The sequence below is a fragment of the Geospiza fortis genome, unplaced genomic scaffold (assembly GCF_000277835.1).
Source record: "Geospiza fortis unplaced genomic scaffold, GeoFor_1.0 scaffold242, whole genome shotgun sequence".
In the NCBI taxonomy this organism is placed as follows: domain Eukaryota; kingdom Metazoa; phylum Chordata; class Aves; order Passeriformes; family Thraupidae; genus Geospiza; species Geospiza fortis.
The window spans coordinates 176,621-191,304 of record NW_005054574.1 but is presented as its reverse complement, the minus strand read 5'-3'; the positions used below and the strand labels follow the sequence as shown (position 1 = coordinate 191,304).

The following is a 14,684-nucleotide window of genomic DNA, read 5'->3' as shown; positions in this document are numbered from 1 at the left end:
AGAAGCTGAAGGTGTCTTGGGAAATTCATAGAACAATAAGGCTTTTATTCAATGTAGGGGGAAAGAAAATGAGAGAGAAAAAAAATTCAGCAGAGTGTTTTTGTCTTGTTTTCAACTGAAGAATGATTAATCTGAAATGGAAAATTCTGTTATCAAGCTGACCTATAGCTTTCTTTAGGAGGCATAATATAGTTCTCCATTACATTATGCACATTTCTCATTTGTCTGACAGAACTTCTGTTTTTACTGTTGAATTGTATTGATTTTATTTCTTTTAAATTATGCAAACTTTTACCAAAAGACAGACAGGAATTAAAGCAGAGGAGACATGTTCTGCATCTTTCAGACAACTTTTTTATCTCTTTCTTCAAAGAATATATTCCTTGTGAAATTGTTCTGGGTTTTTAACTTTATTAAGAGCCAGGCAATTCTGAGAAAAGCATTGCCACACTGATGATGGTGCCCTTCAAAGAAACTGTGTGTTTATACAGCTTATTTCATGCCATGACTGCCGTCCTTGGGCTCATGAAGGTTAGCTGGGACATGGGTGCTGTATCTCAAGGGGGAAGCCAGGGGTGCGGCTGGAGATGCAGAACTGGCCAGTGCAGCAGAAGAGGAGCATGGAAGGACCAGGAAGGTATTTCTGGATCTGGTTTCCTGGGCAGTGACTGAAGGATGATTATTTTCTCTGTGGTGAGAGCTTTCTTGTGCCAGGAGCTCTTGTGTTGAGGGCATCCAGGACACACAGTAAGGAGTAATGCTCCATAGGGCTCTTTTCCCCCTTTGTATTCTCCTCTTTGTTTTATCTCCCTCCTCCCAAAATGTGCAGTCTTGGAAGGCTATAGTGCAAAGCAGATTATTGTGAGAAAGTGCCATTACCTGTCTTAATGTGATACATGCTGGGGACTGAGTTCTGCCTAGGGCTGGTGTGTCCTCAGCAGGAGAGAAGAGGGGAAGAAAATCTCTCCCCATGCTCTGTTTGGATATGCCATTTATGACTATCACCCCTTTATTCTTTTATAGATACTTCAGGGTTGTCTCTCTCAAGTGATGGTAACCATTCCTTTCTTCACTTGGCTTGTGGTCTCTGCCTTTTGCTTTATAACCATTCCTGGAAATCAGATGAACAGGCAGAGTCCAGAAGAGAGAACTGTAGAAGGAAGTCACTCAGCTGCACCCTGCCATTACAGCCCAAGTTGAGATCTTGACATTTAAATTTGTGTATAATGATGAAGCCAAACAGCATCCTGTAATATGCTGGCAGAGGTACAAGAAGTATAAAGCACTCTTCAAAATGCCACCTATCACCAGAGGGAAAATGAGTAGGCACATGAAGTCTGGCAAGTTAAATATGGCAACACCATGAGACTATAGAAAACATTGTTTGAAAACAATTTCCAAGAGATAGTAAAGCTACCAATATTATTAATATTTTTTCCAGTTGCAGAAGGAACATGAAGCCTACTAGAGGGGCAGAAGGTCGGTAGGGAAGGAGATTGGAAAGGAGTTCAGGGATCACTTTGAAACAACCCAGAATTAATTTCTGCATCTGGCAACAGGTAAGAGGAACTTGGGGATGCGGGGCCCTGCTGTTTGTGAACAGAGAAGGGCTGGTGGGAGATGTGGTGGTTGGAGTCTGTCTTGGGCATAGTGGTCTTGAAATGAGAGTTTTCAATTCTTGAAGAAGTATGGAATGGAGTCACAAAACTTCTACCTTGGATTTCCAGACTTTGGCCTGCTCAGGGTTGAGGCAGTCCCTTGGGAGGCAGTCCTGAGGGACACTGGACATTCTCCAAGAACAACATCTGAAAGGCACAGGAGCAGGCCAGCCCAATGTGCCATAAGACAGCAAGGGAGAAAACTGGCCTGGATGAACAGGGAGCTTTTGATTGAACTCAAGGGGATAAAAATATATTTACCAGCTTGGAAGAAGGAACAAGTGATTCAGGAAGATTACAAGGGTGTCATTAGGTTATGCAGAGAGAAAGTCAGAAAGGCCAAAGGCCCAGCTAGAATTTAATTTGGCATATGCCACAACAGATAGCACATTTTTTTTTTCCCAAATGCATTAATAACAGAGAGCCAAGGAGACTCTCCATCCTTTATTACATGTGAGGGGATTATATGTGACTCTCCATCCTTTATTACATTGCCCCCAAGCATGAGGAAAAGGCTGAGGTACTTGATGCTTTCTTTGCTTTGGTCTTTAACTGAAAGACTAGTTATTATTGGGGTGGCAGGCCCCATGAGCTGGGAGATAGGGACAGGATAACACCCCTGTAATCCAGGAGGAAACAGTGACCTGCTGTTCCACTTAAAATTGCACAATCTGTGGGGCCAGGTGGGATCCACTCAAGGGAACTGAGGGACAAGCTCACGGAGCTGCTCTCCATCATTTACTGGCAACCCTGTTCAGCTGGGGAAGTCCCAGAAGGCTGAGGGTTAGCCAGTGTGACATTGATCTACAAGAAGGCTGAAAGGAGGATCTGGAGAGCCACAAGCCCGTGAGCCTGACCTCGAGCCAAGGGAGGCTGTGGAACAGATCATACTGAGCATGACCAGCCAGGGGGCCAGGCCCAGCCAGCACATGTTCATCAGAGGCAGGTCCTGCTTAACAAACCTGATCCTGCAAATTTCTGACTGTCTAAATGTACTGACCATTTTCCCTTCATCTTGGGCCACTGCTTCTTGTATTCAGGGAGGCTGATTGAAATGGAATGATGTTGCCATGTCTGGCTATCTGATTTTCTGTCTGTGGCCTTTGCCTAGGTACATCATTGATACTCTCTGTTGCAAATAACAGAGCCTGTAAATACTTTTTCTGGACAGCTTCAGTGAGATGCCATCATATCTGTGCTGCTTTGTGTACAGTGATCTGGGAATCATCAGCTATCAAAACTGCCATGTCATTTCTTCCCACAATCTGGTTGTTTGGTTGTTTTTGGTTTTTTTTTGGTAGAAAGTTGCTAATCTCATTCTCTGACTCTTTGCTCTGGCTTGCTTTTAATGCATCTTATCCCACAGAGTGTCTATCCAGCATCTCATTACAGCTATACAAGAGGGTGTGTACACTTCTTTCTTTCATTTCAGGAGAAAACATTGTTCTAAACCCACTCTAAGAGAATTGGATATTGCAGGGTTCATTCTGGAAAGGTGAAGTCATGATAAATACAGAAGATGCATTTAAGAGACAGGTGCCTTAAATGTCCTCTGCCTTCAGCTGCAGTGTTTTCTTGGTCTAATATACTACATTTACAAGATTTGCTCTCCTCTTACCTCAAACATTCACACGTGCTTGGTCTGCCGTCCTCTCTGGGTTCAGGAGGAGGAGCTCTAAAGCTGTTGGTAAAATGCTAAAAACTAATTCCCCTAAATACTAGGGGAATTTGCTGGAGGATGCATCCCTGTTGGGCATCACTCTGTGTTTCCATGTCTAGCAGCCTGATCAGTTACTTACTGAATGCTGTTATTGCCAAATCTCACCTCTTCTACCCTCATTATTAATGTAAATCTGGAGAAAATTGAGATCTTCAGCTGTTTTCTGGTGGGTCCCCAAAATACTTCTATCAGGCTGCTTGTGATGGATGATATTTATTGTTCCAGACTCTTAGCAGCTATCTAGGTATGCAAAGGCTTGCTGGACCTTTATCCCTCCTCTCTGTTTTTTGCTACTGAATTTGTAGTAAATTTACAAACACTCCCTCAGGTGTTTTGCAGTTCCTATGTCCACACATTTGCTTGAAAGGACATCACTAATCACAAGGGTATTTGGTTCATTCCCCTGAAGACAACAGGGGCTGGCACAAACACTTTTTTCAAGGCTAACCAAAGCTGTGTTGCTGTGTTTGTGCTAGATCTACATTTAAACATAGCTTTTATAGTTTAATCCTATAAAGTAGTTGAAGTCTTGACAAAAATACACAAGAACAAGCAGTAATAAAACAAAGAAAGAAGTGAAGCTATACCACAGTGTACTTTCATTTAGCCCATGAAGACTGGATGTTCATGACAAATTCTGGCTGATCTATAGCAGATCCTCCAGCCAGCCCCAGGCTAGACTCCTCCAGTGCAGGGTCCCTTGCTGCAGGAGCTGCCACTCTCTGCTTTGCTACCCCAGCAGTACTTTCCTTAAGTCCAGAAGGATATTTTTAGTGCCCAGAACTGCAGGAATGACAGTTGACATGGCTACAAGAGGGCTTAGCTATTGCTTGAAAATGTTGGGATCAACCAAAGCATCTTGCCCAAGATGCAAAAGCATCTTGCCCAAGATGCAAAACCATCTCTAACCAGTTTCTCTGCATGTTCTGAGGTACAACAAAGAATTACACTTCAAATTCATTTTAGTTAATAGTATATTATGTAACTATAGATATACATGCATTTGCTACTAGTTAGATCATCTCTTTACACCCTCTTTCCTTGTAATTTTCTGTTAGTTTGCAGGCCTATCCATCTTCATAGGCTAAATCTCCTAACTACCTAGGTATAAGCTGTATCAATTAAATCCCAGATGAGAAACAATAGCAAAGTCCTTATTAAGATCCTCCATTTATACTCTGTTTTTGAAACAACACTTGCACTTCTGCAATATGGACAACTGTAGTTTTCCTGTAATCAGCCAATCACCTCTGGCTAAAACACTTGGTTTTACTTGGTATAGAAAGATTTAGGCCTGGAGATTTTGAAAACTTCTGCAGAACTCATACTCTGAGAATTACACAGTTCTAACGTAATTATGTAAAAACAATCCTAATTGCTTTCAGTGCAAAGTGAGAATGTAACATTTTGTTCTCTGACATCACAAATGCATGCCCTTAATTTTTACAGTTCATTTCTTCCATTTGTTATGGAAGAATTCGTCTACTTCAACTGTTATGTAGATCATATGATGGTTTATAAGAATATCACTCAGTAATGAAGTTGTTTTCTTATTAGGAATGATTTGCCAGGTTTCAGGGACTTCTGAATATCTGCTGTTACAATTTGAAAAGTTAAGGATTACAGGAATACGTGATGCTTTTTTGGCTTCGTGTAAGTTGGCTTCATGCACAATGCATGTTGTACCATCTTTTTCTTTTTTGCTGTCTGTGATTTTGCTACCAAGGAAATATCAGTGAAGCACTGTTAGTCATACAGGAAAGGAAATCACTTTCCTCAGGGCAGGGTGGACTAAAAGTAGGCATGAGCATGTGCAGATCCATCACCAGCAGACTGGTGGCACTCTTTGCATGGTGAAGTTACAACATAATCTGTGGTGGCAGCCCTGTGTCTGTTTCCTTTATTTTATCCCTTTTGTACTTAGAACAAGGGATCCTTGATGATTTTCTTATATCAGAGTTTACATTGTGCAGGGAGATGTCTCTTTGCATTTTGCAATTTTTGTTTGGACACATTTTTGTTCACATATTTCAAAACCTGTATTGGTTAACTTGGCTTTTCAATTTGATAAGCAAGGCCATGAAAATTATAGGCAGCATTTTGATGGAAAGCACCTGGGCAGAAAAGGGTCTGGTCGTCCCCTGGACCACCAAGCTGACCAGGAGCCAGGAGATGTCCTCACTGCCTGTGGAGCATGGCCTGCAAGGTCATGGGGAGTGATCCTTGCCCACCACTCAGCACTGGTGGGACACACCTGGAGGGCTGGTTCTGGAATCCCAGGATAAGGGAGGCCCGTCCGTACTGGAGAAAATCTGGCAAAGGGCCACCAAGGTGAGAAGGGGACTGCAGCACACGGCGCGTGAGGAGAGGCTGGGAGAGCTCTGCTGACTTGTCTTGGACTAGAGCAGGCTGGGCTCTGTGTTCAGGGTGTGAAACACCTGGCTGAAGGTGGGTGAGTGGGTGCAGGACACAAGTGAGACTCTCCTCTGTTCAATGCAGAGATGGCAGGAGGCACACTGGGCACACCTTCAAGTGTGGCAAGTTAGAATGAAAGGAAGGGTGGTGAAACACTGGATCAGGTAGCCCAGAGTGGTTGTGGAGTCCCTGTGCTGGGACGAGAGTTGTCGTGAGTCCATCCATGGTGCTGCCGTGCATGGAAGGATTTGGGGAGAGGAGAGAGGTCTGGGACACTACAGAGCAAAATTTGTTTCAGGCAGCTGACGAGGAACTGCAGCAGACCCTCAATTTAGTGGCTGTACTCATAAGGGAGGGATTTTATGATTGTGCCAGCAAGTCTCATGCAAGGGAAGGTGAGCCTCCCTGGATCACAGGATCAAGGGGGAACTGTCACAGAAGGAGGGACACCTGAATTTGGCAGAGTCCTTCCCTGAGGTCCCTGGCATATGAGGGAGCACCCCCTAATGAATGAGTAAAGTATTTGGTTAAAAGAGTGTGTTTGCAAGGGGGTATCCTGTACCTAGGGCTTGGGGTGGGAGCAGGCAGCTCTGTGGAAGGCTCAGCTCAGTTATTGTGGCAGCTCCAGCAGCAGCCTGAGCACTGGGAATTCTTAGCAAAGGAGGAGAAAACAGATCAAGCCATTTTCCCAGCAGTCTAAAGCTCAACGTGTAGCAAGAGTGAGGTTTCAGTTTCCACCCTTTTTCTTTCTAATTACTTTTTAACTACCTTGTTTGTTCATGGTGCATCTTTGTGACCTTTGTATCAGCTACTCATTACGGATGAATGATGTCACATCCTCCCCTTTTTTTCTCCATGTACTCACTGTTCATTTTCATAAAAAGCAAGTGACTATAGATTAGCAGTCATCCTTACAAACTTTAATTTTTTAAACATCCTTTAAGCTGAGTAGGGAATTCTGCGGTATCTTGAAAGCACAGGTGAGTTTCGTGCCTTCTCTACAGCACCGGCTCTGCCCCACCAAGTCGGTGCATTTTTGTCTTTGACTGTTCTAAAAATGATTTACAGGGTTAACCCAGCTCTGGTGTGTGGAGGGTGGAGAATGTAAAGGGGTCTGTATAAGGCAGGGTGGGCTGGCTTTGGCTGCCTGTAGCACTGGCAGCATATAGTGGCATTTCTGTGCGGGAGGAGAAAACTTTCTGGGGATCCAGAGCTGATCATTTGTGTAATGGCTGCCTCTCCTCTGTCCCCAAAGTCCCGTGCCCTGTCTTAGGATACCACCCAGTGCTTCTAAGAAGCCATTTTCTGGCCACAGGGGGAGCTCCATATGTGAGCCAGGCCCAGTGATCAAGGGAGAAATGACAAACACAACTCTGCGACCTGAGTTATCTGTCCTCTTCGCGTTTTGTTTGCATAGGTGTCTCATGTTCAGAATGACTGGAAGTTCTAAACCCTGACAGATGAGTTCTCTAATGGTGTTCCCAGAGTTTGTTGTGCACTGCTATGAAGGTGGGACATACACACTTGTGAAGGAAGGCTCATACTCTGCTGCCTCGTCTGTCAGGTTGTTTTCTTTCCTTCCCTTCAGGCTGTCTCGGGAGAGCAGGCTCCGGCTGGAGAGAGAATGCTCAGGATGCCCAGCTGCCTCCTAAAGCTGACCAGGGTGGTGCTGAGCCACAAGCCCTGTGCCCTGTTTATCCTCATCTTTGTGTTCGTATCCCTTGCCTACCACAAGCTCTACTGGGACCCAAAGAGCAGCGGCCCCACCCACAGCTTGTCTGCTGAGATCAGCTGTGCTCACTATGTGCCTTCTCCCCTCGACATTGCTGGTGGGCCCTCCCCTTCCACAGGAAATGTGTTTTTTGTGGAGACCTCAGAGCAAACTGCCCCAAGTTACCTCTTCTCGTGCTCTGTGGAGTCAGCGGCCAGGACACACCCCATGTCAAGAGTTGTGGTGCTCATGAAAGGCTTGGCCAAAGGAAACGCCTCCTTGCCCAAGCACTGGGCTTTCTCCTTGCTCAGCTGCTTCCCCAACGTGGAAATCCGGCCCCTGGACTTGACAGAGCTCTTTTCTGGAACACCTCTGAAAAGGTGGTACTTATGGCCTCTGCGCCACTGGGAGCCTCATTTTTTAGCTGTCCTCTCTGATGCCTGCAGAATTGTCCTCATGTGGAAATTTGGTGGCATCTACCTGGATACAGACTTCATTGTGCTTAAGAACTTACAGAACCTCACCAATGCCCTCGGCGTTCAGGACGATGATGAACTGAATGGAGCCTTTCTGTCCTTTAAGGCTAAGCACAAATTCATGGAGCTAGAAGGATTTAGCCCATAGCCTTCCTTCAGATGTCCAGGGAGAAGTGCTGTTTATAAAATTCCATGTGCCCAGTAAGAAGTGGTTTTTATAAAATTTCCCCTGTAGTTCAGGTTTCATCGTCTCCTACAAGAATTTGCAATAAATTAATATGTTTCAGCTCACATTTTTAGGTTCTCTCTCTGTGCGCCCCACTTTTTTTTTTTCTTTTTTAAAATTTTTCGTTAATCTCAGGGCAAATTTTTGACCTAATTTGGAGGGAGGACAGTTTTACCTGGGTGAAAACCGAGTGAGGATGGCAAGGCTTGTATTATTGTCATGGTAGAAGCAGAGATTCGGTTTTCTTTATAATTGAAAATAACATGTAAAAAGCTTGTTTTGAATTTCTCAGTGGAATCTAAGAGAGTGGGGGGGGGCGGTTCTGCATCCCCTCAGATACGGTACTTAATATTTATGCTTTCATTGCACCTTGACAAACATTTCACGTAGTTATTGCTTTGCTTGAATATGGAAATATGTTAATTATGGCCTTTATTGCGCTGCCTGCTCTTTTCCTCAGCCTTTTCTATTCAACCCTCTAGGTGGCCCAGCACAATGTGGCTTCTTTTCTTTCAATGAGCTCTTTCCACACTAATAGGGTCCAGGGTGATGTGGAGAACCATGTGCACAAAATTGGTGCACCACCCCCCATTCCTTTGTGGGCATGTCAGGTTAAATTCATATCAGCAGGAGGGTCACTGCCATGATTTTCAATAGCTCGAGATGAGGTGATGACTTCAGACAATGGTGCCACACTCTCCAGTTGGAGACACTTGCCTCACCAGTTGCAGTAGTTAATTAATATGCTAAAAATAGAAGCCAGTGATACAAATCGCTGCCTGTTGTACAACAAAGACTGGGCATGTGTAGCTTTGATAGCCAAGTTTATGGTGCTTGTTATGGAGGGAAGTTAGTTTAGAGCTAGAGGCAATGTAAGACTTTCTGGATGCTGAGCTTTAGTCACTCTGGGCCTCTGGCCATTCGCTCGCTGTCTCATTTGCATTATGAATGACATTAAGGGAGCTAACAAGGTTATTGGGCATAGAAATGTTCGCATGTGACCCCACGTGGAAGCGGACCTACAGCAGTGCTAGTTGGCAGGGACACTGTGCCTCTTTATTCAGCTTCCTAGGAAGACAGTTTCTCGGAGTGGATCTAAAATCAGCCACGAGAACACCGGCGTTTGGATAACGTGGAGGTCGTGATGCAAGGCAAGGAATTTCAGAGGGCAGGTGGAACTGTGTCCTTCACTCAGCCCATTCTGCCTGGACATGGCACCTCCCTGCACCATCTTTTTACTACATCCTGCCTGAAACTCAGGACAAGGAGGGGAAAATTAAGGAAAATCAATTGCTACCTGTAGTTCCCATGCATAAGTGAGAGATGATTTGATACATCCAAGATCAAACATGGAAGTTGCTTCCCAGCTTAGAGGTGTGGTTATCCCTTATGTGTGTTTGTATAAATCCATGTGAGGAAAACATGAAAATGATTTTGATCATAGAATTATTAAGCTTGGAAAAGACATCTAAGACCCTGGACTCCAACCCTAACCCAGCTCTGCTGTGTTCGCAACTATACCATGACTCCAAGTGCCACATCTGCATGTTTTTTGAACACTTCCAGGGATGGTGACTCCACCACTTCCTTGGGCAGCTGGTCCGATGCCTGATCACCCTGAAGAGATTTTTCATAATATCCAATCTAAACCTCTCCTGGCACAATTTGAGGCTACCTCATCTTGTCCTGTCCCTTGTTCCCTGGGAGCAGAGCCTGGCCCCCAGCTGGCTGCACCCTCCTGTCAGGGAGGTGTGGAGAGCACTAGAGCTCCCCTGAGCCTCCTTTTCCTCCAGGTTAAACACCCCCAGCTCCCTCAGCCGCTCCTCATCAGGCTTGTGCTCCAGCCCCTTGTCCAGCTCCGTTCCCCCCTCTGGACACGCTCCGGCCCCTCAGTGTCCATCTTGCAGTGCCAGGCCCAGAACTGGACACAGCCCTTGGGGTCAGGCCTCCCCAGTGCCCACAGCAGGGGGACAGTCACTGCCCTGCTCCTGCTGGCCACACCATTGCTGGCCCAGCCCAGCAGCCATTGGCCTTCTCGCCCACCTGGGCATGCACTGTGGGCCAGCAGGCCCAGGCCCTTTCCTGCTGGGCTCTTCCCAGCCACTCTGCCCAGCCTGTTGTGACCCAGGGGCAGGACCTGGCACTTCAGATCTTGTTTGGCCTCAAGGATATGAAAGGGGACTGGCTCTGACAGTGGGCCCTGGGGCACAGCACCAGTGACCAACTGCCAGATGGATTAATTCCACCACCACTCTCTGGGCCCAGCCATCCAGGCACTTTATTCCCAGCCACAGGGAACCTGTTAAATGCATGGGCTGCAAGGACAATGCTCTCCAGGAGAGCGCTGTGGGAGCAGTGGTCAAAGGCTTTAGAAGGCCCAGGTACACAACATCCACAGCCTTTCCCCATCCATTGGCTGTTCATAGAAGGAGGTTGGGTCAGTCAAGCAGAACCTGCCTGAACTTGTGCTGGCTGGGCCTGATGCCCCAGTGGTGCAGCACACAGGCTGTCATTGCACTCCAGGTAATCCGGTCCATACCCTTCCCAGGCACCGAGGTCAGGCTGACTGGCCTCTGGTTCCCCCAGGTGTCCTTCTAAGCCTTCTCCTAGAGCGGTGTCACACTGGACAACCTCCAGTCACCCAGGAGCTCTCCAGTTCACCGAGACTGCTGATAAACGATGGAGAGTGGCGCTTTGTGGGCCACTTCACCAGCTCCCAGCAGAAGGATGGCATCTGCCTAGACTTGTGCATGTCTGGGCAGCACAGCAGCTCACTGACAACTTCCTCCTGCAGTGGGGACGTTGTTCTGCTCCCTGTTTCTGTCTTCTGGCTCAGGGGGCTGGATATGCAGAGGCTAACTGGGCTTTTGGTTAAAGGCTGAGGTCAAGAATGCATTGAGTACCTCCGCCTTTTCCTCATCCCGGGAGGTTATGTGATCTTCCCACCCCAGCGTGCAATAAAGGATGGAGAATCTCCTTGGCCTCTTTTTGTTATTAATGCATTTGGAAAAGCATTTCTTTCTTAACTCTTATGCTGGTGGCCAGATTGACTTCTAGCTGGACTTTTACCTTTCTGGTTCTTCTCTCTGATTAACTTCCTGACATCCTTGTAGTCTTCCTGAGTTGCCTGACCCTTCTTCCAGAGCTGCTAACTCTCTGTTCTTCCCTGAGTCCCAGTGGAAGCTTGCTGTTCATCCAAGCTAACCTTCCCTGAACCAGCTCCCAGCACATTGCAATGAGCTCCTTCTCCACCTCTATGACCTTCTTCCTGAGGAACTTCCACCTTCCTGGGCTCCCTGGCCCCTCAGGACTGCCTCCCAAGGGATTCTCTCAACCCATGGTCCGAACAGACCAAAGCCTGTCCTCCACAAATCCAGGTAGTAGTTTTGCTGACCCCCTTCCTCCTTCTTGCCTCCCTTCACCAAGAACCGAAATCAAATCGTGTCATGGTCACTGTACCCAAGATGGCCTCAGGCAACCTCACCTCCCCCCAGCGCTCCTCTGTTTGCTCCTCAAACAGCAGATGCCCTGGGACACCTCCCCTGGTGGGCTGGCCTGCCACCTGTGTCAGCAAGTTCTCCTCCACGTGCTCCAGGAACCTCCTGGATTGTCTCCTGTCTGCTGGGTCGGATTCCAGCTGACCCCTGGTAAGTTGAAGATGGCACTGAGGTTGCCGGCAGTCAATGATGTGGGGTCATCCATCTACCCCTAATGCAAATCCTTGCCCACCACTCAGCACTGGTGGGACACACCTGGAGGGCTGGTTCTGGAATCCCAGGATGAGGGAGGCCCGTCCGTACTGGAGCAAATCCGGCAAAGGGCCACCAAGGTGAGAAGGGGACTGCAGCACACGGCGCGTGAGGAGAGGCTGGGAGAGCTCTGCTGACTTGTCTTGGACTAGAGCAGGCTGGGCTCTGTGTTCAGGGTGTGAAACACCTGGCTGAAGGTGGGTGAGTGGGTGCAGGACACAAGTGAGACTCTCCTCTGTTCAATGCAGAGATGGCAGGAGACACACTGGGCACACCTTCAAGTGTGGCAAGTTAGAATGAAAGGAAGGGTGGTGAAACACTGGATCAGGTAGCCCAGAGTGGTTGTGGAGTCCCTGTGCTGGGACGAGAGTTGTCGTGAGTCCATCCATGGTGCTGCCGTGCATGGAAGGATTTGGGGAGAGGAGAGAGGTCTGGGACACTACAGAGCAAAATTTGTTTCAGGCAGCTGAGGAGGAACTGCAGCAGACCCTCAATTTAGTGGCTGTACTGATAAGGGAGGGATTTTATGAATGTGCCAGCAAGTCTCATGCAAGGGAAGGTGAGCCTCCCTGGATCACAGGATCAAGGGGGAACTGTCACAGAAGGAGGGACACCTGAATTTGGCAGAGTCCTTCCCTGAGGTCCCTGGCATATGAGGGAGCACCCCCTAATGAATGAGTAAAGTATTTGGTTAAAAGAGTGTGTTTGTAAGGGGGTATCCTGTACCTAGGGCTTGGGGTGGGAGCAGGCAGCTCTGTGGAAGGCTCAGCTCAGTTATTGTGGCAGGGCCGGCCCGCAGCCCCGGACCCGAAGGAGGAGAAAACAGATCAAGCCATTTTCCCAGCAGTCTAAAGCTCAATGTGTTGCAACATTGGGGTTTCAGTTTCCTCCTTTTTTTTTTTCTTTAAATTACTTTTTAACTATCTGGTTTGTTGACAGTGAATATGTGTGACCTTAGCATCTGTTACTGGTTACATAAAAGATGTTGCACTCTCCCCTTTTCTTTTCCACTTCTGTTCAGACTCCATCTCTCATCGTTCCTTTCCGAAGGAGAGAAAGCTGTCAGACCATAAAGTTCTGGTCATCCTCTCAGATTTTATGTTCATAAATATCTTTTCCAGCTGAAGAGGGAATTCTGCGGTATCTTGAAAGCAGGGACAGGTGAGTTTTGTGCCTTCTCTATAGAACGGGCTCTGTTCTAACCTAGTCTGTGCCTCTTTGCCTTCTACACCTTAAAAAATTATTTACAGGGTTAACCCAGCTCTGGTGTGTGGAGGGTGGAGAATGTAAAGGGGTCTGTATAAGGCAGGGTGGGCTGGCTTTGGCTGCCTGTAGCACTGGCAGCATATAGTGGCATTTCTGTGTGGGAGGAGAAAACTTTCTGGGGATCCAGAGCTGATCATTTGTGTAATGGCTGCCTCTCCTCTGTCCCCCTGTGCCTGGTGCAGAGTGGTGGCTCCATGCTCTGGCATTTGGATGCCTCCCAGTGTGGCTGACAAGTCCTTTCTGGCCACAGGAGAAGCTCCGTATGTGAGCCAGGCACAGTGATCAAGGAGCAATGCCAAATGGGTCCATGCCACCTGAGTGCTCTGTCGTGTTCCCTGCCACTTTGGTTGCAGCTGCTGGATTAAAGCTTTTCCCGTTTCCTGAGCCTTTCTGTCCTGGAGGGTAGGGCTTTGGAGATGGAGCTCAGGGAGGCGGGAGAAATGATGGAATCCTTTAGGATGGAAGAGATCTTTGAGTGCCCGCGTCCAACCCCAAAACCTGCTCTGCCAAGTCCACCACTAAACCCAGTTCCTAAGTGCCACATCTACGTGTCTGTTAAATACCTCCAGGCACAGTGGCTCCACTGCTTTCTTGGGCAGCCTGTGCCAATGCCTGGTAACTCTTCCAGGGAGTAAAATTCTGAGTAATGTCCACTCTAACCTCCCTTGGCACCACTTGAGACCATTTCCAATGGTCCTAAGAGCCACAGCCTTCCTCACTGCTTCTTCATGTGCTCTTGCCTGGTGACCTTTGGGGCCCAGTGGTGGGCACAGGAGGTGCTGCTTCTGCTGCCCCTCGATTTCAGGAGAGGCAAGGGCAGCAATGATGATGTTAACGCTGAGGATGGAGCTAGACTGACTTATCTGTTTGTTGCTGCCTTGTTAAAAATCTTTTCCACTCCAACCCTCCCTTTTGCCAGACAAAGTAAGGAAGTAAGGGCAGGAGAGCGGAGGGAATGCCTGTCCACCAGCAGGATCCACTGGAAGAACTGAGCAGGGCAGAGCCAGTGTGACCCTGTGCAGGGTTGAGAAGCAGCCTTGGAACTTCCTTTACAAAGGCAGTTCTTGACCTTATTGTCTGCATCTGCCTCCTGAGCTGCCCTGCATCCATTCCTTTCCCACTCTCCATCCATCCTGCCAGGCTACGCTGCCATGGACAATGGGCCAGGCTCTCTGCAGGGGCGGGTGGTGGGTTTGGAAAGGCAGCAAGTGCCAGCTCAACAACTGGAAGGCTGAGGCTTGTGTTTGGTTTGGGGGAAGGACACCTTGTGTATCAGGGAAAACAGCTCCCCTCATGATAACCAGCTGTCAGTGGACAGCAGTTCCACACAGTGTCTGTTGACAGGGCTCCAGGAATGGTGACAAGGAACATTGCTACTTCCTTCTGCCAGGGCTTTGCATACGTGTCTCATGTCTCGTGTTGACAGTGACCTGAAGTTCTAGAGGGTGACAGATGAGTTCTCT

At 47.6% G+C, this 14,684-nt stretch overlaps 1 protein-coding gene across 1 annotated transcript; it reads left to right on the top strand.

Annotated features, from left to right (window-relative positions):
* Nucleotides 1-1,470: 1,470 nt before the first annotated feature.
* On the top strand, nt 1,471-8,128 carry LOC102038089 (alpha 1,4-galactosyltransferase (P blood group)). The gene is made up of 2 exons (XM_031064250.1): nt 1,471-1,559; nt 7,382-8,128. Exon 2 carries the CDS (start codon nt 7,418-7,420, stop codon nt 8,126-8,128), a length of 711 nt encoding a protein of 236 aa, XP_030920110.1. The 5' UTR covers nt 1,471-1,559; nt 7,382-7,417.
* The last annotated feature ends 6,556 nt before the right edge of the window (nt 8,129-14,684 follow it).

Excerpts from the sequence above, each read along its gene's own strand:
- LOC102038089 (XM_031064250.1), top strand. The coding sequence starts at position 7,418 with ATGCTCAGGATGCCCAGCTGCCTCCTAAAGCTGACCAGGGTGGTGCTG.